Genomic DNA, 26136 nt, shown 5'->3' with positions numbered 1-26136 from the left:
TAAAAAGAAAGGAAGAATTAATATATTAAAGAAATTACTTAAATATTACTTAAGTATATATCTAAAATAACTATAATTCTACTTTGTTTTCTTCTTTTTTTTTTTCCTTTTTTTTTCTTTAACTAGAGATTTAGCTTTCAATTTTTTTTTATTTTACACTTTCCGTTTCCTCGTTTGCTTCAGTTGTACTATTTATAGATCGTATGTTTGTACTCATCCCGTGTGTTACACGTGCAATTCGAGCAGCAGCTTTAAATTTGATAGTTGCTCGTTGTTTTTCCATCTTCTTTTTCCACTATATGAAACAAATATTCACGTAACATATTAATGATATTAGATATATAGAGAAAAAAGTATAAGCATCATTCCATAAAAATTCTATACAATTTTATCTCTCGAGTAATTAAGTAATGTTCCGTGCTTCCAAAAAAAAAAAAAGAAAAAGAAAGAACATGAAAATTAACTTATTCGATCATTTACACTTTTATCATAACGCCCACTCATATAATAATTTAATATTTAATAATATCTTTCGAAAAAATTTCTATAAAATTGTTATATAATCTATAAATTCATTATTATATTACATTCTAATATATCTCCTATTTAAATCCATTCAAAATCACATGCTATAATGTTCATGGCAGCCATCTTGACAAATAGAAAATTTCAAAACATTTGTTAGGGATTTTAGTTCTTTCTTCTACTTTCAATCTCAAAACGCATATATTCGTAACAAAAACAAGTGTATGTTGTGTGGAGTTAGCATGTGCTATTAGTGTAGATTAAAATCTTTTTATTTGAAGATTATTAAGATTTGCAAGAAAGAAAGAAAAGCCGTAAGTAATATATTTTCATTGATCTACTTTGTAGTTTTGTTTTTTGTACTTCTTCAGCGGACATATTTTAGAACGTATGCATTTAATAGGTTAAGTTAAACGATAATATTTTTCTTACTTATTCAGTATATATAATATGTCAACTGATAAATATTATTTTGTCAATGTTTATAACAATTAATAATATACCAAAAGAATATGTGGTTATATATATATATATATATATATATATATATATACATATATATATATTATATATGTATGTGTGTAAATGTACATATATATGTTTGTTATATCTCTAATAAATACAATTCTACTTACTTCTTCATCACGCGATGGTAAATCTGCTAAATATTCTTTCATTTCTAATTTCTTAGGATCTGCTATTGCTAATACTGATACACAACCATCGACTGTTCCTAATACAATACTTTTGCCATCATATGTGCTGTCAATCGCACTGAGTTCAGCTTGTACTCTGTAGTTTGCTATCATTTCACAATCTGATGATCTATAAATTTCAATCACAGTATACATCTTTTGATCATCTTTTCTACTTTATTTAAATATATATTTACCTGAATACCCTTATAGTCTTGCGACCACTATGGTAATAAAGAACATATTCATCTGTACGATTAAACATAGATATTACTGTAAATACTCCTTCTGCAACTTTAGAAATGTATGTTTTCACATTTGTTCCTTTCTTTAATTCTATTAGTTCTAAACCTCCTCTGTAAGTAATAAACAATATTAGTATTGAAACAATCTATATAATCTATAAAATGAAATCTTTTATGGATTTAATGTTGTTACCTGCTAGGAGCATATAATGTGTATTTACCATCTTTACTAATATTTCCACTCCATTTTGGAATAATTCTAATAAATTTCTTTTTATTAATATCAAGAATAGCACCTTTGTCTGAGCCTATGATGCCTACCCAGTGACTTTTGTTAGGCATAGGTGTAATACAAATTATATCCTATAAAATTGATACTTTTAATATTATTGGCTATTGAGAAAAAGTTATAATATATTAATGATATGTTATGTACCTTGAATCCAGGTAATTTGACTGGTATTTTATTCATTAATATTCCAGTTTTTGCATTATAAATAATGACACAATCTCTATTGCCTTTATCAGCTGCCGGTACTATTAAATGTGAATTGTCTGAAGTTATTTGAACTTGTCTAAAAGGTGTTCCTGTGTGGCTTCTCACTGTATATTCAAATGAAAATATTGTTGCCCCATCTATAAATTATACGAACATTAATTTTTTTTTATTATAAATTTTATAATTTATATTTATACCTGGGATACTTCTTACGACAAGAACAGCAATAGTTCTCATACTTTCTACTCCAGTAGGGTTATTTGGTCTGGAAACTGTGAAAAATTTAGTCGAATTTTCTATTAACTTAAGTTGCTTAACATTTGCTTGTTCTCCTTTAAATAATACTTGTTCCGTAATTCTATTCCAAATTAATACATTTCCAGATTCTACTGATATAATATATCTAAAATATATTATATATTAAAATAATTTATAATTTACAGTAAATATTTATATTATTTTCTATAAAGTTAATTGATTTCTTACCTTCCAGTATGTGTTATAGAAGCATGTGTCACAATTGCCCCTAAGGGACTATCAGCAAGTTTAGAAATTAGTTTTCCTAATTGGAGATCCCAAACACCTACACAATCTCTTGTAACTGTAACTGCTAAATTAGATTCTTGTGCTAAACTGATCATATCAATTTGTAATTCATGTCTATCAATAACATGTACTTGTTCAAATATATTATTAATATTCCAAACTTTAACACTTCTATCAATACTTGACGTTACCACACTATTCCAATTTCCAATAGTTAAAGCTTCTAATTGAATAATTCTGGCAAAGTGTGCGTCCAGTACTTTTAACAATTCACATGTTTCCAGGCTCCAAACGTATAAATTTTTTCTAAAAAGAGAAAGAAAAAAAAATTATGTATCAATCCAACATTTCTTTATTTCTAACATCATCTTCAAACATACCTTACACCTGCAACTGCATAATTTTTGGTACTACTGACCATAATAGAATTAGAATACATCATTCTTGTATTAATATTTCGTACTCCATTTGGTAACATAAGTACATGTGCATCACTTTTACTTTCTAAAAACCAAACAACAAATCCATTTCCTGTTGTTGCTAAGAGATATTCTTCTTCCTTATCTAGTTTTAATTGTAAAATATATTCTACATCATCATTATATGCCCTAGGTATGTCTTCTTTTTTTTCCCAAAAGGTAGATGTTTCGTCTATCATATATTTTGTAATTTTATAGATATCTTTAGTCGTACATGCATATAAAGTATCCTTTTGATTATTCATAACCATAGCACTGAAAATTTTATTTAATTAAGAATTCATATATCAAAAAAAATTTTTTTTGTTATTATTACCTATGAAAGTGAAATAAGTCCAATGCACTCTTTTTTTTATAAGTATGTAAAAGCATAATAGGATCTTCTATATTACCTGACCAAAATACGATCCTATATTCATCCAAATTTGTGTATTCTACATCTATAAAAATAAACGAAAATTATTTAGATATTGATGTTTATATAGTAAATATATTTTAAAAAATAAACTATTTTTTTATTTACACAAAATAGGCCATTTGTTAGAGTCTTCAGGGTTGGTATAGTTTCCAAGTAAATTTCCACGTAAGTCAAATTTATACCAACCTATTTTACCATATATAAATACATACTGATTTGTTAAATGCACTCCACATACATGTTCTTCGTCAGGTAGTGGATTATTAATGATAACAAATTCACTTGTCAAAGTATTTAGGACAACAGTCTATAAAAATATTTTGTATAAGGAATAGAAAATAATCTTTATGTGTGTGTGATAATACTATATAATACTTGATCGTTAGTTGTAAATGCAGCAGCATATCTATTATCAGGGCTTAATACTAATTGCTGCATTATTCCTTCTACGCCAGGACTAACATCTCTAGTCATATCACTTGTACTAAGATCCCATGTTATAAATTTATTAGATATTGATACAACGTAACGATAATCTGATGTTAAACAAAATCCAAATACGGCAAATTGATGACCTTCAAGTGAATACTGTAAACAAATATTTCTTAAGAATTTAATTTATTTAATTTGTCATTATATTACCTTTAATGGGCCACCAGGTGTATGCAAACAATGATAAAGTGGAAGTAAAGCACAATCTTTAACTCCATCATTGTCGCAAGCTTGTAATAACATTTTAACATTAACATTTCCATCAATTTCTGGCAATAATCTACCAATTAATTGAGGAGCTAACATATCTGGGTGACTTCCAAGAATTGCTCCTCCTAATCTTAATGCATCAGCTACTAGCATTAATTCTCTAAAAATAATATATATATCATATATATTTCATTCATAATTATTTATAATTTGTTGTTTGTTCCTACATATATTTCATATATGTAATTTACCTCACTAGATTTTGATTGTCAATGAAGTTACATGCATCTTCAAAATCTGAAAGTACAGCTTGCAGTGGACAAGAACTTAACTTGGCATGTAACCATTCATAATTAAATAAAACATTTTCAAATAGATCCTTAAAACGGCGTGATCTGACCAAATGGAAAGGTAATTCTCCAAACTAAAATCATAGAAATATTAGTTCTTATAATTGTTGTTCAATAACTTGAATATACCTTTCGTAAGTTATATCTAGAGATGGTTCCTTCCTTTGAATAAAATGCTAAAGGCTGCTCTGGTACTTTTCTATCTGCTAGACCTTCTTTATCTGCTAGATTAAACCTAAATTCCCCATTTATACAATCATTTAAGTGAAATTATTATATATATATATATATATATTTATTATTATTATATATATATATATATATATATATATATATATATATATATATATATATATATAAATGTATTAAGTGTTTACCGATGTCTTTGTATTTCTGTGTATTTAAAAGGTTTTGGTTTCCCACCTCCCCAAATACCAAGATAATAATCAGCTATCATTGAATGAAAATACATTGCCATATTCATATTCTTAAAATATCTCTCCCTAGCGGTATCTCTAAATTGTCTGTGATACCAATTAAGAACACTGACACCATCAGCTTCTCTTTCACTTAAATAATTAGGTAAATCATTCCGTATTCTTGTCCAAAGAAGAGGTGGAATTCTTCTAACAGGTGGCAAATGATATTGATATACATCATCTAGAACTTTATCATCTAAAGAAATTAAATCTTCAAGTTCAGATTCAGATAATCCTGACTTAGCAGCTGTAATATAAGCTAGAGCATGGAAAACTAATATTGTGCCATGTTGTTTTTCTATTCTTTCAAATAACATCATTATACTATCCATTACAGTATTTGCTAAATGGGTATCTGCTGGTTTGGTGTAACTACGCCACCTACATATTTCAGCAAAGACTAATTTTACAAAAATTGGTAAAGAACATTTTGATATAGCATTTGCAACTAAGCGCCATTGATAATTATTTAGATCTCTGTGCGCAGTTTTCATCCACATTCTGTTGAAACAATTATTATTTATTAATTAATAATACTTATTATTTAAATATAATACTTTTATACCTTATAACATCCATCGCTAAATCTTCACCTAAAGCTGTAACTTCTATAAAATTTTCTTCTGTATCAATCATTCTACGTAGTAATTGATAATCTCGCGAAATTAGAGGATTAGATTCTTCAGCTGCACAAGATAGTATCATCTATAAAAAAAAAGGGAATATTAAAATTCGTAATGAAAAATAAATAAGTAAAAAACAATACTCACCTTACAATTAAAAGGAAGTCTAGTAGGTAACCATGATAATTTATTTCCTTGCACACCTGTTAATTGATCTACACTATCCAGAAATAACAAAATTGGTTGTTGTTCTGTAGCCAAAGTAAGCAAGTGTTTAAAATATGCTGTAAGTGGTACAAGATCATCTGGTATTTCTTCAAATGGTAACATAAAATTATATGAAATCTATAAAAAATGAAAAATTTATCATTTCGATATTTGTATAAAATAAAAAAAATATATTCCAAATACATTCATGCTTACTTGCTGACAAATGGAAATAAGTGTTGGAGTTAATGCACTACTATCTGGGGTTGTACCAAGAAATCTTATTATACTAATGGGCTTCTTATTTATGAGCCATAGAGTGCTTGACAAACCTGCACTTTTTGCCAGTAAAGATGTTTTACCACATCCACCTTCCCCATAAAGAACTAACGGTTTTTCGCTATCACCTAACATATGATATTTAATGTTCTCCAATATATCTTCTCGTCCATAAAATATCTACATAATAGATATGAGTCAACATTTTATTACTTTTCTTCTTTGATTTTATCTCAATACAAATTTACCTTAACAGAATTATTGCAAGCATGCAAGTGTTGTAAAATTTCCGTTATAATTTGTCCCTGAGCAGAACTATCTTCTTTTCGCATTGCACGATCTACGAGTTTTATTATATTTCGATAGAAATGTGTTATAAAATGTTGTAAATATTCGCTATGTGTTTCAGGATCCAAACCCTCCCTACCAATCCATTCCACTGTGTATCTATGATAAAATAAATAAGAATGTAAATTAATATCAGAACATTTATCATATTTTAAATTATATAAATACCTTTGCAAATTTGTACTTTCAATTTTGTCAGGCAATCTTTCATCCCTAAGATTAGCTAATAATCTACAAGCTTCATTATCCAAACTTCTATTAGCAATATCTATAAATAAACTTGCCTTCCTTAAGTTTTGAAGATTTATATTATTTATATATCGTATATAAGCTAAACAATGATTTTTTGTATTCTTCACGTTTAAAACTCCATTGATTACTTCTCTTTCAGTCACTGTTTACAAATCAATTGTGCTCACATTATATTAAATTCTTTATCTATAATTACATATTATAAAATAGAGTTTTTGTATTATTTTTACCAGACATGAAATAGTTGTGCATTGTATCTTTATCAAATTTTCCACAATTATATAAAGATTGTGCTCCTTTTCTAAAGATTTTTTGCATCTTTACCATAGTATCCCACCAAATGGCCTGATCTTCTTGTTGTAATTTTGGTATTCTCTAAATATTGGGATAGAAAATGTTAATAAATAAAGTTACTATATTTTATTATACAAAAAAAAATACAAAGAGTATCTACTTTGTTATTAAAGTTTTTTAGAATCGATGAAATGGGTTGTAAGATACTTGTTGGTGGTACAGCATTACTATCCTTTTTATACCATTGATCAAGAACAGAAACATCTACTCCTTGATTATCCAATTCTGTTTTTATCATTTCCAATTCTGAACTGAGTATATAAGTTGGTATAGGACGATATCCATATTTTTGACCCAAAAATACCTGAATGCGTAATGATTAATAAAATGTATAGTGTTAACATTTTAATTTATTTTAATTATATATAATATTTTACCACAAAGTTTGGTCCCATGGATAATCTTTGACAATTTTCTATTTCTCTCATGCATAGCTCAGTAGTCATGTGATCATCTGTGGCTTCATCACGTACACCCCAACGCATATCAACTACCTATTGGAAGAAGAAATATTTAGTAAGCAACTTCTATTTAATAATTAATTATTTTCTTATATTATATAAAATAACTTATTATATATATAGTTCACTACATGAATTTACTCAAATGCTATGTATATATATATGTATATATATATATTCTGCATGTATGGTACCTGGTACAATGAAAATCAATTTCTCTATAAATATCTATAGATATGTATCTATGTTGTATAAAGTTTTATCTTCTTATGCAATTTTATTTATTGTTAAATGAACTAGCTAATTAATATTTTACCTGAAACTCTAAACCATGTTTTTCTCTGCAATAATCCTTAATTTTAGGATAACATTGAGCCATTAATGTATTCCTTTCCATTGATGTATCTGAAATACATCAGCTATTATTCATTACATCTATATTTATATTACAATATTATAATTTTATGAATAAAAACTTACCAGTAAATGTAGAACTTGTAAATATTCTTACTATTTTTGAACTTACAGCAGGCAATGATTTTAAAGATCCTGCAAAAATTGAATCAATAGTTGTTTCATCCATTTTTTTATTTTATTTTATTTTTTTAATTAAATAAAATAAAAATTATAGTTTTTATTATTGTGTATTATTGTACGTTATAATTTGCAACAAACAAAACTAGTACAATATGCAATTTTTGTGTTACTGTACAATTATTGCACAGTAGAAGATCAGTGTAGTATAGGATACTAAATAACAGAAATGTAATCTATATCTTATAATGCATTCTCAAGAGTATTAGTAATGGTTGCTAGGGTTTATTTACTACTACTTTTAGTACATCCATCCAGATATATATGTATATATATATATATATTTTCATAAAAAAGTCATTACATTATGTTATTGATTTTTTGGACTAATTTTTCTGTTTATAATATTTTGCATGTAAAATTTGTATATAAGATTTTAATTGAATTAGATATATTTTGACATATTGTTACTTCTTATTTTCAATTATTATTTTTGATAAAACATTGTTTAGTTTTTATTTCATTGTTGAATAGGTGTTCTGATGGATCATCCTTAATAATAATTGTATATTCAATCTTGAAGCAAATATGGCACCACCAGATCCTGTAACACAAATGAATACTTATCGGTCATACGTGACCATGTTGGCAGATCCTGTCTCTAAAGATGAATTAAAATTAAAGGCTGCTCAAGAATTATCTGAAAATTTTGAGGTATAAATATATTATATCCTATGTAACAAAATACTTTTATTAAAATATTCTTTTAATAATACTATTATTTTTATTTAGGTCATCATGTGTTCTTCACAATATCCAGCATTTTTGGATCATATGATGAAAATATTTTTAAAAATATTACAAGAAGGAGAGCCTCATTTTATATCAGAATATAACATACAACAAGTTCGCAAACTTATTCTCGAAATGATTCATAGACTTCCAAGTAATGAATGTCTGCGACCATATGTCAAACAGATTTTAAGCCTTATGTCAAAATTATTAGAAACAGATAATGAAGAAAATGTATTGGTGTGTTTAAGAATTATCATTGAGCTTCATAAACAGTATAAGCCAACATTTAATCCTGAAGTAATTGATTCTTATTTTTACCAAATTATTTTATTATTATATATTTTTATTTGTATTAATTTATAAATACTCTTATTCACAGATACAGTATTTCCTGCAATTTGTAAAATCGGTTTACAGTGAGTTACCAAAGAATTTGCCAAAAATATTTGAACCACGTCCACCACTCAGAGTAAAGGATTTATCTGAAGTAAATATAGAAGTTCTTTTAAAAGAAACATTTACAATTACTGCTATACAAAGTGAAAAGAAAGCAGCCGATGGTACTGTTGTTACAGTAAGTAAATATGAATTACTTATAAAAAAAAGAAAATTAAAAAGATAGAACGACATAAGTAGTAACACGTGTGTCTTTATATTTTATAGTATAATCTCATTCCAAAGGCAGTATTATCTCTTAAAGTACTACAAGAATTGCCTATTATAGTCGTGCTTATGAATCAGTTGTATAAACAAAATGTTCATCAAGATGTATCAGATTTTATACCACTTGTAATAACTACTATCACATTACAACCAAGTCCTCAACATCGTGCATCTCCTGGATTCAATAAGGAAGTATTTGTTGATTTTATGGGAGCACAAATTAAGACATTGTCTTTCTTGGCTTACGTTATCCGAGTTTATCAAGATGTAGTATCACAACATAGTACGATATTAGTGAAAGGTATATTGGGCTTGTTTACACTCTGTCCTATGGAAGTAGCACATTTACGAAAGGAATTGGTAATTGCATCTAGGCATATACTTGCCACAGACTTACGTAATAAATTTATACCACACATGGAATGTTTCTTTGATGAAGACATATTTATTGGTCGTGGATGGACAACACGAGAATCTCTTAGGCCATTAGCATATTCAACTCTTGCTGATTTAGTACATCATGTCAGATTATTATTGCCATTAAGTGATGTCTCAAGAGCAGTCCATTTATATAGCAAAAATTTGCTTGATCAAAGTCTTCCAACAGCTGTTCAAATGGTATCTTGTAAATTATTAATGAATTTAGTAGATACCGTTAGACAAAGATCAGATGCTGAAAACAGTTCTCAAGGGAGAGAATTATTAATGCGTATACTTTTAGTATTTGTTCTAAAATTTAAGACAATTGCTAAAATATACATACCAATTTTACGTAACAAAGTAAAACAATTACCACCAACTGGATTAGATGTCAAGACAGAAGATGTGAAACCAGTTATACCAGATCTAACTGAGGAAAAAGAAACTGGAAAATCTAAATTCGGATTCCCTGTCTCTCAAGCTATGAGTTATAATGTAGCAGATTACAGAAATTTAGTGAAAAGTTTAGTACATGGTGCCAAGGCTATTACATCTAATTGCATAAACAGTAAATCAAGTGAAGTGATACAATCTAATCAATTCCAACCAAAAGAGACATTAATTTATATAAAATTGGTTAAATGGGCTTTACCGGCATTGGATATTTATACTATAGGTCCTCCTTCTGTTGGAGCTATTACACAACCAGGTAGACCAGCACAATCACAAACAATAAGAACAAGAGAAGAAAAAGAAGTTCTAGAACTCTTTGGTAACGTGTTTACTCAAATGAATCCACAAACATTTCAAGAAATATTTTCAACATCAATAGATTATATGGTGGAAAGAATTTTTAAGAATTGCACATTACAAATAATTGGAAGTGCTTTTCTGTCTAGCCCTACAATATCATCAACTTTCGCTACAATATTGGTCGAATATTTGTTAGAGAGAATGGGTGATATGGGATCTAATGTAGAAAGAAGCAATCTATACCTGAGATTATTTAAACTTGTTTTTGGTAGTGTATCTCTTTTCCCAGCCGAAAATGAACATATGTTACGGCCACATTTAAACCAAATTGTTAACAGGGCTATAGAATTGGCTATGTCAGCAAAGGAACCATATAACTATTTTTTACTTCTACGTGCTTTATTTAGATCAATCGGTGGTGGATCTCATGATCTTTTGTATCAAGAATTTTTGCCTTTACTTCCTAATATGTTGGAAGGATTAAATAGATTACAATCTGGCTTACATAGACAACATATGAAAGATCTCTTCGTTGAATTATGTTTAACAGTGCCAGTAAGATTAAGTTCGCTCTTGCCATATCTTCCGATGTTGATGGATCCTCTCGTTTCTGCACTTAATGGAAGTTACTGTTTGGTCAGCCAAGGCCTAAGAACTCTCGAACTTTGTGTTGATAATTTACAACCAGATTTTCTGTATGAACATATACAACCAGTACGTGCTGATCTAATGCAGGCATTATGGAGAACTTTGCATAATTCTACTGATCAAGCACATGTAGCATTCAGAGTATTAGGCAAGTTTGGTGGAGGAAATCGTAAAATGATGATTGAACCACAAAAATTAGAGTACAATGATCGTGAAACTAATTCACCTGCAGTAGTTGTCTATTTTCAAGAACCATCAAAACCAATTGATTTTCCTGTAGAGAAAATAATTGAAACAGCATTTAATGCTCTTAAATCAAACACAACGGGTTCGTTTTATCGTAGACAATGTTGGGAAGTTATTAGTTGCTATTTAGCAGCATCTTTACGATTAGATGATAACAACACTATATTACAGAAGTTATTTATGCATCCCACTTTTAAAGAAGGCAAAATTCCACATCAACAAGGACCTCATTATAAATGTCCTGACTCAGTAGCAAGAAATGTACAACAAACTGCCTTAACAGGTTTATTCGTTGCTGCTGAAATCAAAGAACTTCGAAATTCAGTTCTTGGAAGTGTAGTATCCATAGTTAGACATTATACAATGGTTGCAATTGCACAGCAAGCTGGACCATTTTGTTTAACAGGAAAACAGGTACGTATGCAAGGACAAGATCCTCTTGTATTGATAGATGCCCTTGCTGTAATAATGGGCCACGAAGAAAAGGAACTTTACAAACCTGGTCATTTGGCATTGGTGCTAATATTAGAAACAGCAACCAACATTTTAGGTTCCAAAGAGAGAGCTTGCCAATTGCCATTAATGGAATATTTAGCGGAAAGAATGTGTTCCTTATGTTACGAACGTGCCTGGTATGCTAAACTAGGTGGTTGTATAGCCATAAAATTTCTCTTTGAAAGAATGGCAACGAAATGGGTGTTAAATCATCTTTTCATTTTTCTAAAAGCATTGATGTTCGTAATGATGGATTTAACGGAAGAAGTATCTAATGGTGCCATCGACATGGCCAAAGCTAACTTAGAAAAAATGCTAAGAGTTTGTGTCAATCCTGGTATTCAAGATGGAAATGCGGAATTAATAGAAGCCCAAAATAAAAGTTTATACGAAGTTACTCACGAGTTGGTCAGACAAGTTACTTCACCACACACTTTAGTACGAGAACAAGCAATGGCTTCATTGCGATTACTTGCCGAGATACAAAATAAAACCGTCACGGAAGTTATGGAACCACATAAGGAAGTTTTGGCAGACATGATTCCACCGAAAAAGCATTTGTTACGACATCAACCTGCCAATGCTCAAATTGGTTTAATGGATGGCAACACTTTTTGTACTACCTTGAATCCACGTCTATTTACTATCGATCTGACTATCATGGAACATAAAGTATTTTTTCAAGAACTTTTAGCGCTCAGTGAAGCAGAAGATGCGAATTTGAACAAACTGCCTTGTTATAAATCCGTATCAAATCTTATTCCTCTTAGAAAATCAGCGCTCAGAGCATTGGCGGCTTGTCATTATATCGTAGCTTGCCGGGACAAAATTTTTGGTGTACTTTACAAAGCTTTGGAAAAACCAAATGCAGAACTGCAAGAAGCTGCATTCGAATGTATGAAGAAATTTATAGCAGGTTTCCAAATTGACATGGAATCTGTTCATACTATTATGAGACCAATGCTTTTAACATTAGGAGATCATAGAAATTTAAGTTTGAATTGCGTAAAACGGCTATCATACTTGACGCAATTGTTTCCTAGCACGTTCAGCATTACACTGTGTGAACAATTACTACAACATTTGAAAAAATTATTAGAAAACTTGATTCAAGCACATAAAGGTATAGCGAAATCTGGAGAAAATGAACAGAAGATTGCTACTATTATTGGGATTTTTCATGAAATTCCAGCAGCTACACCTAAATTTATAGATGTACTTTGCAGACTTGTCTTGCAAACTGAAAAATCATTGACTGTTGAAGTGTCTAGTCCCTTCCGCGTTCCTTTAATGAGATTTTTATTACGATATCCAACAGAGACACTTAATTTGTTCTTACATGACAATAATATAAAGGATCAACAATGGAGTAGATACTTAGAATTTCTTATCAAACAAAAAGAAGGAAAACCATTCCGTGATGTATTGCATAACAGTACAGCAAGATTGATTACTATGTTACATGCACACAGTCAAACAAATTCGAATTTATCGCATAATGAAAAAAGTGAACTTCAACATCAGGCAATCAAAATCGTTTCCGTACTTATTAAATTCGACGAACAATGGTTGTCCACTCAAACTCAATTAGTGAATGCCTTAAAACAAATCTGGTGTAATGACGACTATCAAGCATTACATAAAAAGGTAGAAAGTGTTGATTATTGTCATTGGAAAGAACCAAAGCTTATAGTCAAAATCTTGTTACATTATTTCCGACATCATCCAAATGACATAGATTTGCTCTTTCAATTACTGAGAGCAACATGTGATAGATTTATCCCTGATTTCCAATTTCTTAAGGATTTCTTGGAGCATACAGTGGCACAAGAATATACCGTGGAATGGAAACGTAGTGCCTTCTTTAGATTTGTTGATCATTTTCCAACAAATAATTTATCACAGGAGCTCAAAGCTAATGTTCTTCAATTGATCATTATCCCGTGTTTTGCAATAAGTTTTGAAAGAGGAGAAGGTACAAAATTAGTGGGAGGTGCACCTATGCCTTATCAGGATAATCCAGAAAACGTGGTCTCCGTTTTTATCAGTAAAATTATCGATCCAGACAATCCATTTGGCTCTGCAGACTGTGTACGAATATTTTTACTCCAATTTTCATGTTTGCTGGTAGAGCAAGCTTCACAGCATATACACGATGTAACTAATAAAAGACAAGGCAACAAATTACGGCGTTTAATGACTTTTGCTTGGCCTTGTTTATTGGGTAAAAATTGTGTCGATCCCACAACTAGATACCATGGACATTTACTTTTAAGTCATATTATTGCCAAATTTGCCATTCATAAAAGAATAGTTCTTCAAGTATTTCATAGTTTATTAAAAGCACATGCCTTAGATGCGAGAAACGTTGTAAGACAAGCATTAGAAATTTTAACACCAGCAATGCCAGTTAGAATGGAAGATGGTAATACAATGTTGACACATTGGACGAAAAAAATTATTGTGGAAGAAGGTCATTCTATGCAACAACTTTTTCATATTTTACAATTGGTTGTGAGACATTATAAAGTTTATTATCCTGTAAGACATCATTTAGTACAACATATAGTAAACTCTATACAAAGGTTGGGCTTCAGTCCTACTGCTACGATAGAGCATAGAAGATTAGCTGTAGAATTAGCAGAGGTGATCATAAAGTGGGAATTACATAGAATAAAAGATGAGGCTGAAAGTATAGAATCTGGTGGTATTAGAACAGCGACGGGTGCAGTAAAACGTCCAATGCCAGAAGATTCAATGGGTGTAAAACGTATATCTACTCAATCTGCATCAGGCAATGCTACAGTACCAGTGATGTTACCAAGAACAGAGCCGGGATCTACAAAACCAATTGAAAGAGCCCATGCTGATGCAATTCTTAATTTCTTATTACGTTTAGCCTGTCAAGTAAATGATGTAACAACAATCCATGGTAATCCTGGTGAGCAATTATCAAGACGATGTGTCGCATTATTAAAGATGGCATTAAAACCAGATGTGTGGCCACAATGTTGTGATTTGAAATTAGCATGGCTCGATAAAGTACTCGCTAGTGTAGATAATGCCCAACCCAATTATGGCAACATATGTACAGCTTTAGAAGTTCTGACGTTTTTATTGGGTGTCATGAAAAGAGAACAAATACTTGCAAGTTTCAAACCTTTACAACGTGGTATAAGCGTTTGTATTTCAAGTAGTAACACTAAAGTTATACGATTAGTCCATGGTTTACTGTCACGATTGATTACTATATTCCCAGCAGAGCCTACTTCATCTACTGTCACTTCCAAATACGAAGAATTAGATACATTATATACTGCAGTAGGTAAATTTATTGTTGATGGATTAGCAAGTTATGAAAAAAATACTTCTGCTACCCCTAGCACATTGTTCGGAACATTAATGATGTTAAAAGCTGCTTGCACAAATAATCAGAGTTATATAGATCGACTGATAACACCATTTATGAGAGTTTTGCATAGAATGGCAAAAGATCATTTACACTCCACACAAGCGGAGGCTAATCCAGTCGGCAGCGAATTATTGATTTTAAGTTTGGATCTCGTTAAAAATCGTGTAGTTGTAATGGGTGTAGAGATGCGAAAATCATTTATAGGATCTATTCTTGTCGGCCTTATAGAAAAAACACAAGATATCAAAGTAATGAAAGCTATTACTAAAATGCTCGAAGAATGGATGAAAAACAAGAGTCCAATAGCTATGAATCAAGCTCCAAGTTTAAGAGAAAAATCTATTTTGTTAGTTAAGATGATGCAATATGTTGAAAAACGTTTTCCCGATGATTTAGAATTAAATAGACAATTTTTGGAACTGGTCAATTTTATATATAGAGATGAGGCACTTAAAGCTTCGGAACTGACATCAAAATTGGAACCTGCTTTTCTTGCTGGTCTACGATGTATTCAACCGCACATTCGAGCAAAATTCTTTGAAGTATTTGATGGATCAATGAGAAGACGACTTCATGATAGACTTTTGTACATTATCTGTAGTCAAAGTTGGGATGCAATAGGCCAACATTATTGGATCAAACAATGTATCGAATTACTTCTTGTTACCGCAAATTCAACTACTCAAATACAAATGTCTAATCAAGATACATTATTGCCGAGCGTTACGTCTGTAATAAATATGGCAGATAGTGAAGAACATAAAAATTTTATTATATATTCTACCATAAAAGAAGAACCTCAAGAGATGGTAGAATCAAATGATATAAAAGAGGATATTCTTGACATGGATCTCTCCAATACTGATTCAACGACAGTTTCAGAGGAAATCACTACTACCGGAAAAGCTACGTTGACACAATTAATAGCGAAGCAAGGCGAGTTTATAGAAAATTCTAAAAAAATCAGAACAGAACAATTATTGTTAGCAGCAGCACAGCTTTGTCATATGGACACAAACTTGGCAGAACGTGTATGGCTGGATACTTTTCCAAAATTATGGGGTATTTTAGATGAACATCAACATAATACTTTGATCGCAGAAGTCGTACCATTTATCTGTAGTGGTACTCATATAATACAAAAGGATTGTCATCCTAGTGCGATAGCAACTTTTGTTGAAGCATTATCTCATTGTAATCCTCCTGTACCAATGAGACCTGCATTAATGAAGTACTTAGGTAGATCACACAATCTTTGGCATAGAATGACATTGAACTTGGAACAAATGGCATTTGACAATGGAAATAATCAGTTTAAAACTAAGAGAGAATCCGATTGTTACGATTTTGAACCAGACAATAGTCCTCATGCTGAAGTTTTGGACTCATTATCCGATATGTATTCCTTATTATGTGAAGAAGATATGTGGTCAGGTCTTTGGCAAAAGCATGCACATTACAAAGAAACCCTTCAAGCAACTGCCTTAGAACAACAAGGATTCTTTGAACAAGCACAAGGAGCATATGATTTGGCAATGACAAAATTTAAACAAGATTATGTCTCAACACCAGCACCGTTCAAAATACAACGTGAAGCTATTCTTTGGGAACAGCATTGGATAAGATGTGCAAAAGAATTAAATCAATGGGATTTGTTATTGGAATATGGAAGTAAGAAAGCTGAAAAAAATCCATTCCTTATTTTGGAGAGTTCTTGGCGTATTCCCAATTGGCCACTGATGAAGGAATCTCTTGCTCAAGTGGAACATAATTGTCCAAAGGAAATGGCTTGGAAAGTAAATCTGTATCGTGGATTTTTAGCCATATGTCATAGCGAGGATCAACATTTAAGTGCTGTTGAAAGATATGTAGAGTTAGCTTCAGGTCTTTGCATGCGCGAATGGCGAAGACTACCTCATATCGTAAGTCATGTTCATTTACCATTACTTCAGGCAGCTCAACAAATAATGGAACTTCAAGAAGCCATGCAAATACATCAGGGTCTTTTACATGGAAGAAGTACGTCGTTACATGATATGAAGGCTATCGTTAAAACATGGCGCAATCGATTGCCCGTAATAGCCGATGATCTTAGTCATTGGTCAGATATTTTTACGTGGCGACAACATCACTATACATTCATTTCTAGTCATTATGATTCTCAGCAAGATCAAACAACGAATCATTCGATGCTAGGAGTACATGCATCCGTCCAAGCCATTATACACTTTGGAAAGATAGCCAGAAAGCATAATTTATGTGGTGTTTGCTTGGATTCTCTTTCAAGAATATATACAATACCTAGTGTGCCTATAGTTGATTGTTTTCAAAAGATCAGGCAGCAAGTAAAATGTTATCTCCAAATGGCTTCAATTTCAGGAAAGAATGAACTTCAAGAAGGTTTAGAAGTTATTGAATCAACTAATTTGAGATACTTCACTAAAGAAATGACTGCTGAGTTTTATGCTTTAAAAGGAATGTTATTGTCACAAATCGGTAGATCGGACGAAGCTAACAAAGCCTTTTCTGCAGCTGTTCAGTTACATGATACTTTGGTAAAAGCTTGGGCACTTTGGGGTGATTATCTGGAACATATATTTACACGTGATGCTCGACAAATATCCATTGGTATTTCAGCCATTACTTGTTTTCTACATGCATGCAGGCATCAAAATGAATCCAAATCTAGAAAATATCTTGCCAAAGTATTATGGTTGCTTACATACGATGACGATAAATCTTCTCTCATGGAAGCTGTTGATAAATATGCAGTAGGGGTACCACCAATACAATGGTTACCATGGATACCACAATTACTGATGTGTCTTGTTCGACACGAGGGCAACGTAATCTTGAATTTGTTGAGTCAAGTTGGAAGAATGTTTCCACAAGCAGTATACTTTTCTATTAGAACTCTATATCTTACATTAAAGATCGAACAACGCGAAAGATATAAAAGTGCCGAATTAGCTGGAAAGATGCATGATGGGGTAGAAGGTAGAAGTACTACTGGAAATGTACAACAACAAGGAATAACTGAAACTGTACCAATTAGAGCTACGCCACCAATGTGGAGATGTTCTAAGATCATGCACATGCAACGAGATATTCATCCAACTATTTTGTCAAGTTTAGAAGGCATAGTGGATCAGGTCGGTTAAGATACTTAACTTAAAATTCATGTTAACACAACTGAATTTACTTATAATATTGATGTAATTTAGATGGTTTGGTTTCGGGAAACATGGTACGAAGAAGTATTAAGGCAATTAAGACAGGGTCTTGCCAAATGTTATGCAATAGCATTTGAGAATCGTGGTGCCGTTAGCGAAGCTACCATTACTCCACATACATTGAACTTCGTAAAAAAGCTTGTTTCTACATTTGGTATTGGTATTGGTTAGTACATTTATAAAAATATTTACTATTGATACATATGAGGACAGGCTCTTTAAAAAAAAAAAAAAAAAAAACAAATGAATTAATTGTAGAAAACATATCTTCTTCTCAAAACGTCAACAACACATTTGGTTCTGCCGCTTCAGAGTCTTTAGCGCGTAGAGCGCAAGCGACTGTTCAAGATCCTGTTTTCCAAAAAATGAAGGGTCAATTTACCAGTGACTTTGACTTTACTGTACCTGGTGCACGATTGTTACATAATTTAATAAATAAATTGAAGAAGTGGATTAAAATTCTTGAAGGGAAGACTAAGCAATTACCAAAGTAAGTTTGTATCTATGATTTAAAAATAATAATTTAAGTGCATAATTAAAGGAATAATAATAATGACAAATGTAATATTATTAGATCATTTTTAATCGAAGAAAAATGTCGATTTCTGAGCAACTTTAGTCTTAAAACAGCGGAAGTTGAATTACCTGGAGAATTTTTATTACCTAAGGTAAAAGGATAAAAAAATTTATAATCATATTCAATTATAATCTTTTTTTATTAATAAAAACATTGTACTTTCAGCATTCTCATTATTATGTAAGGATAGCAAGATTCATGCCGCGAGTTGAAGTTGTTCAGCGTCATAATACAGCTGCTAGAAGATTACGTATACGTGGTCACAATGGTCGTCTTTATCCTTACTTAGTGGTTAATGATGCAGGTTTAGGAGATGCACGACGGGAAGAACGTGTTCTCCAATTATTGAGAATGTTAAATCATTATTTGGCAAAGCAGAAAGAAACTTCAAGAAGATTTTTACATTTCACGGTACCACGTGTCGTTGCAGTTTCTCCACAAATGCGTTTGGTCGAGGATAATCCTGCTTCGATTTCTTTACTGGATATCTATAAGCAAGGATGTGCCAAATTAGGAATAGAACATGATGCACCTATTGCAAGGTATTACGATAGATTAGCTACTGTACAAGCAAGAGGTGCCCAAGCAAGTCATCAAGTTTTACGAGATATATTAAAAGAAGTACAAACAACTATGGTTGCAAGAACTATGCTTAAAGATTGGGCAATAAAAACTTTTCCTGGTGCAACCGATTATTGGACGTTTAGAAAAATGGTAAACATTTTGTTCAATCGTAAATTAAATCAAAAAATTAATAATAAATATAATTTGAAGATTTAGATAAATTACATTCTTTTCTTTTTTGCAGTTTACGTTGCAATTGTCTTTGGCATGTTTTGCCGAATATGTACTTCATTTGACGAGATTAAATCCAGATATGATGTACGTACATCAAGATTCTGGTCTCATCAACATAGCATATTTTAAATTTGATGTTGATGACACTTCCGGTGAATTAGATGCTAACAGACCGGTTCCATTCCGTTTAACGCCTAATATCTTGGAATTTCTTACGAGTACAGGTAAATGAAACGTTCATTTAAATAAATTTTTATAAGATTTGTATATACCTTTGTATTTATGATATATATGTATCTTCTTTTTTTTTTTTTTTATAGGTGTTTCCGGACCATTAACGGCAAGCGCGATTGCTACAGCAAGGTGTTTAGTACAACCATCGTTCAAAGTACACACTATTTTACGCGCCATTTTACGAGATGAAGTTATTGCCGATCATAATAAAAAACAGGAAGATGCTGAAAATGCGTCCCAAACGCCAACAGATATGAAAGGCGAACTTTTAATAACGATGGTTACACGTGCGGTTACTGCAATCGTAACGAGACTGAATTCCTTGGCTAACTTTGATGGAACTGATAGCAAAGTCAGCACACTAGTCGCCGCTGCTAATAGTCACGATAATCTATGTAGAATGGATCCATCGTGGCATCCGTGGTTATAAAACTTCATACTGTGATGCAGAAAATATGAAAAATTAAAAAAATATATATGTTTCTAAAACATATTTCCATAATTTCATATATTAATTGATCAAATTTTATATTCGCATCGTTCATTATCATTTAAAGATCAATGACAGTATCTAATACAAAACAGATTTTTGATGTATAAAAATATTGTTATAAGAATTATGTCCATCATGCTCTTGGAAATGCTATATTGTGTAAAACTATATATTCTGTATATTTATAAGTTTTCCTGACCTTTTTTTTTCTTTTTTTTTATTTTTTTTTTATTTGACGCAAGTCACGATACACGTAAGCTATGACACACGTCCGTGTAACATAAAAATTTATGAAGATTTCTGTGTATAATCAGCTGTAAATAATTTAAATAATGAACATTATTTGTAGTAAAATAAAAAATAAACTATTATAAATATTTATAAATATACATCTACATCATTTTCATAAAAGAATAAATTGTCGGTTACTTTCTTTATATAAAAAAAAAAAAAAAAAAAGAAAAAACCAAAAAAAAACAAAAAAACAAATAAAAAAAAAATTACAAATATCGATTTAGAACAAGTTATACGTATATAATATATAAATCTATATAATATATAAAATATATAATTAACTATTTTCAAAAATTTTGGCGACGTATTATATTACATTGGTCACATACGTACACACACACGCGCACACACATACAAACACACATTAAATTATTTCGTATATTTAAAAATAATCATCTGTACCATATTTTCATTTGTCACAAGTTCTTAGCAAATTAATGAATCTTTAATAAATCTATACATACTTTAGTCTCACGATTAAATCTATTTAGTAGGCTTAAGATTAATATTTCGTAACATACACAAATCCCTTGCGGTTGCTTTACGACCTACTACAGTCTGTATATCGTAAAATCTAAGTAATATGTCCGTTGAAAAGGACTCGGGCAGTGCTTTGAGGAGGCAAGGTACCTAAAAGTAAAAAATTTGTAAAATCATTAAAATCTTTTCTAGAATACTTCAAAAAATAAAAGTTGAAGTAGAGAAATAAAAAAAAAGAAATAAAATAAAATAAAATCGAATAAAAAACAACGTACTAATGTCTGAGGCATTCCTTGAAGCACGATACGAGTTCTGTCTTTACCACATTGTACCATTAACCGTAAAAATTGTAATATAAAATGAGTCTGTTGAGATACTTCTCCATCTCTGCCAGCAAGGAATGTAAACGTTGTGAATAATCCATTTAAGGCTGACGAAAGGGGATCTCTTAAAATAATTGATTTTTGACCATTAGTTGAATTTTGCGTTTGCGGACTCTGTGAACCAAATATAGGATTTGTATCTCCAGTTTCATTGAGCCTCAAAATTTTATTTGCAGGTACACCTAAAGCATCTAATTCATCCGCATCTAAATCACGACGAACACGTTTTCTATTGTTTCCACGATATGGATTCGAATTATTGTATTCTAATGTTGAAAATATGCAATATACACAAAGCTTCGCTAATATCGATGATTGTGGTTCTACGAGTTCTTCGCTTCTGTAATAAATATTACGAGATAAATATTTTGTAAGAGAAATTATATAAACGTTTTTTTTTTATATTAAACTTACTGTAATGAATTATATAAATATTGTGGAATGATATGATTTATGAGATCCAGCGTACAATTTTCTATATCAAGATGAAAAATTGCAAATGCTAGATCTACAGCTTGGTCTAATTCTTCCTGGTATCTATATTTCAAGACTTCTTTAACTATATTTGAAACGAACCATAAAGAGCCACCTGTATTTAATAATAATTCTAATGATTGTGTCGCCTGCATACAAATCCAACCACGTTGATTTATACTATACCAAACGGATTCTAATTGCTCCAATATTGGTTGTCGTGAAATAATACTAGAAACAAAAAAAAACGATAACATTAGAATAAAAATAAAATAATGTTTGTATAAATAATGTTTGTATTTAGTAACATTTAATATCATACCTGTGAGACATTGAAAGAACTTTTGTTTTAGACTGTGTTGGTGGATGTACGTCATATTGCATTTTTCGTATAATTTGAGACATCAAACTAGATCTATTAAAACGTTTACAATAATTATACAATTATTAATAAATAAATATTTTATAATTTTAAGAATGAAAATATCAAACTATAACAATAATAATATTACTAACCTTTCTTTAAAATTGTCTTGCATTTCCTCACCAGGAAGTGGAGTTAAAAAATGCTGAACCATATTCATAGGTTTCAAAAGTGCATCTTGATGAGTAATACTCATATATGCGCAAAGCCATGCAGCTGCACATACTGGTAAACAGCAAGCAGCTGTACGTAATCCATCTAATGTTCTTTTTACATCACCAGCACCTAATACACCACTTTCCCATGCACAAAGTAGTTCTTTTACTGCTCCCATTGCAGATTGACAAGCAACATGCCATTTTATATTACTAGATTTAAAATCTGGATCTGCTGAATTGATTTGAGCTAAGAGTGTATCTACTCTAGCTGGATCAATATTTTGTAACATTTTTTGAGGAGACTTCGGTTTATTTCGTTCAGGCATACATTCACGTACCCATTGTTCAAAGAAAGAATCTCCTCCTTCTTCTAAAACTACCTGCAAAATAGAAATATTATGATTTAAAAAATTTAATATATATATATATATATAAATTAATATATATTAATAATATATAAATTATGATAGATATAAAACTCACATCAGAACCATAAGTTTGTACAATAGAACAGAGCATTAAAAATGACACATCGAATAACATAGCTCTTGTTGCAGCTGTTTTGCTAGGAACAGGTTCATTGATTTGTTTACTACATTCATTGAATTTAATTAATTTAGTAACAAATGTTTTCAATTTGCCCTCTACTGTAGCAACGGCAAGCATTAATTCAAAACTTTTGCCTGATAAAACTTGATATAACATACTAAGTAATGCTTCGTGAATTTTTGTGTAATCAGCATTAAGAGTCTTTAAAATTCCTGCTAATGTTGGTTCTGCTCTTATAATTACTTTTGGTATAGATGATGTTGGTGTACTGGAAGTTTCTAATTTTTGCAATGCTGCAGTTAATCCTTCTCTGAAATATTATTTACTTGTATATGTCATAAAATATATTAAAATTATACATATACATAAATTTAAAAAATATTTTGATACCTTCTACTGCTCAATTGTTTTGCCTGCTTTTCTGTAACGAGATTCACCTTTTGCAGTTCATTTAATAAACATTCTACGCAGTTACATGAGCATGTAGTATCCATTATATCAAGAAGAGGAGTAAATTGTAATAATAATTCCAAAGCATCTAAAATATCCTGCGAATATTCATATTTTTCATCTCCTGAAAATAGACAACATTGTTATAACAATAAAAAGATATCTCAGAAAATTTTAAATTACTTTTTCTTTAATTACCATTCAATGTGGCTGAATGAAGCTCCTTGAGAATAACGGGAACTTTTAAAAATGTAAATGCACCCCATTGTGATTCATTAAATGTACCAGTAACATTATGTAAGCACATTAGACAGGCACGCATTATTTCACAGTAAAGTCTTGCATTTGTATAACTTTTTAAACGTTGTATCATTTGCAATTGATTAACAAACACAGTTGTTTCAGTACTTGGATTTAATAACACTTGAACTGCAAATAATGGCTGCAAACAATGAGTTATAGATTCCATTCTTGATTTTTCAGGTGACAAAGCAAGAATTTCAACTTCCAAGTTACATAACTTTTTAAGAGATTCTTCTATTGGGACTGATGATTTTAAGTTACTACTTTTTAATAATGTTTCTATTTCTTGACATTTTCTAACCACTATAATGTACAACTCTAAAAATACAAAATAAGATTTAATATTAGGAAATTAAAACATCATAAACATCATAATATACACACCTTTGTCATCATACTGAGCTAAATACATCATTGCACACAGAAAATCTGAACCAAGCATTTGTTTCAAAATACTGGCTGGTTTATCCATAAGTTCATTTACTTGTTGTGACATAGAATTATTCTGAGGCATTTTATTTAATGTATGCAAATAACATTGTAATAACCAATGCACTATTGATAAAACTGCAGCTGCTAAAAGATCTTCCTCTGGTTTTCCACGGCAAGTTATACCAATCTGAATAGATTCTAAAAACTCTAATAAACTCACAATACAATGAGGCTTATGAAAACCATCATACTTGCTTATACGCTGTAATACAGCAGCATATGACACTAACTATAAAAAATTATAAGAATTGTTAGTGTATTAAATTCATGTAATTTAAACCTATTTAATATAATATAACGCTAACCTGAGAACATAAAGAATGTTTTAAATATGATAACACTAATTGATTAGGACCAGGTCCAACTAACGCTTGTTGCAAAATACAATCTGCTAGATTATATACATCTCCACTAACTCCCCTAGGCAAAATCTAAAAGATCAGAATAAAATAATTCTAATAAAAACATATACTTATAATAACAAATTAAACTTTTATTAATACGGAAGATAATTCTTACGGTCTTTATATTAATACCCCATTGTAGATCACTCCATCGTTCTCTCCATGCTCTAAGTAACAAAGCTTTTAAGCTACTTGTTTTACTTGTTACTTTTGTCTCCATTACTGATGTTAACAAAAGATTACACATAACTCCTATGAAAGGTGAAATAGATTTAAATAAATATAGAAAAATCACTTATTAAAATTAACTGTTTACTATATTAATATACTTTTGAGAAATTAATGAAACAATTTTTATACAAATATATTTTTAATTTGAAACAAACAAAACGATTGATAAATATTATATTATAATAAGAAACATGATTTCTTCGTTAATATTCTTAACCAATAGTATTTTTCATAACATAACCTTTAACGTGCATAAGGTTTATAATTTCCATTTTTTAATAGAAATAATTTTTTCTTATTATAATTAATACATACCACATTTTATTAATAAGATTATTTAACACACAATTACAATTTATATGTTTAACAAATCTTCAAAATATATCATCAAAGTTTTGATCATAGAATCATATTTAACGCCATGTTGTCAACTACCTATTCTCTACTTTAACCATAGAAATACTTCGACAAAATGTCATCACCTTCCATTCGAAACGTATACGATTTCAACGACACGTACGGATAAAATATGAACTACACACGTAGTAGAAAAACTGTTTCCACTATACGTACATTGCAATGACCTATACGCTTGCATTGGTTATATTCCTCTCGAATTAAAATTATGTAAACGTTCACGAAAGTTGCTTCACCCGAATAAAACCAGGAGTAACAAAATACAAATAGATTTTGCATGTCGAAAGAAAGAGCTAAAGAGACTAGACCGAAGG

General features: G+C 30.5%; 3 protein-coding genes across 6 annotated transcripts; 1 reads left to right on the top strand and 2 right to left on the bottom strand.

Moving 5' to 3' along the window:
• Window positions 1–24: 24 nt before the first annotated feature.
• Window positions 25–8045, bottom strand: LOC124433018 (NACHT and WD repeat domain-containing protein 2). Its single transcript, XM_046982510.1, is given in 25 exon segments — window positions 25–295; window positions 1161–1350; window positions 1418–1576; window positions 1659–1828; window positions 1902–2101; window positions 2162–2367; window positions 2451–2816; window positions 2891–3278; window positions 3334–3429; window positions 3513–3714; window positions 3783–3995; window positions 4050–4269; window positions 4361–4533; window positions 4589–4694; window positions 4837–5439; window positions 5504–5643; window positions 5709–5906; window positions 5985–6227; window positions 6296–6494; window positions 6564–6789; window positions 6878–7022; window positions 7102–7305; window positions 7379–7495; window positions 7779–7867; window positions 7943–8045. Coding segments are annotated over 25 exon segments (5103 nt in total). The 3' UTR covers window positions 25–148.
• LOC124433017 (transformation/transcription domain-associated protein) lies at window positions 694–21148 on the top strand. 3 transcript variants are annotated; one of them, XM_046982508.1, is made up of 12 exons: window positions 694–839; window positions 7436–7517; window positions 8531–8710; window positions 8789–9088; window positions 9171–9365; window positions 9455–18580; window positions 18653–18827; window positions 18974–19151; window positions 19236–19329; window positions 19404–19952; window positions 20047–20260; window positions 20357–21148. In XM_046982508.1, the coding sequence occupies exons 3-12, from the start codon at window positions 8585–8587 to the stop codon at window positions 20698–20700; spliced, it is 11301 nt and encodes a 3766-aa protein (XP_046838464.1). In that variant the 5' UTR covers window positions 694–839; window positions 7436–7517; window positions 8531–8584; the 3' UTR covers window positions 20701–21148. The 3 variants fall into 3 exon arrangements, with proteins under 3 accessions (XP_046838464.1, XP_046838462.1, XP_046838463.1); XM_046982506.1 differs by having other exon boundaries at window positions 18920–19151; XM_046982507.1 differs by having other exon boundaries at window positions 709–839; window positions 7441–7517; window positions 18920–19151.
• Window positions 21149–21521: 373 nt separating this feature from the next.
• On the bottom strand, window positions 21522–25851 carry LOC124421844 (mediator of RNA polymerase II transcription subunit 24). 2 transcript variants are annotated; one of them, XM_046957496.1, is made up of 12 exons: window positions 25721–25851; window positions 25290–25426; window positions 25076–25201; window positions 24663–24999; window positions 24174–24596; window positions 23916–24099; window positions 23460–23835; window positions 22911–23356; window positions 22717–22809; window positions 22335–22625; window positions 21813–22260; window positions 21522–21687 (listed from the first exon to the last, which is right to left on the bottom strand). In XM_046957496.1, exons 2-12 carry the CDS (start codon window positions 25419–25421, stop codon window positions 21541–21543), a joined length of 3003 nt encoding a protein of 1000 aa, XP_046813452.1. In that variant the 5' UTR covers window positions 25422–25426; window positions 25721–25851; the 3' UTR covers window positions 21522–21540. The 2 variants fall into 2 exon arrangements, with proteins under 2 accessions (XP_046813452.1, XP_046813453.1); XM_046957497.1 differs by having other exon boundaries at window positions 25758–25835.
• Between the last annotated feature and the right edge of the window lie 285 nt (window positions 25852–26136).

Source organism: Vespa crabro, chromosome 2 (genome assembly GCF_910589235.1).
Source record: "Vespa crabro chromosome 2, iyVesCrab1.2, whole genome shotgun sequence".
Classification (NCBI taxonomy): Eukaryota; Metazoa; Arthropoda; class Insecta; order Hymenoptera; family Vespidae; genus Vespa; species Vespa crabro.
This window is presented reverse-complemented; position numbering and strand designations above follow the sequence as displayed.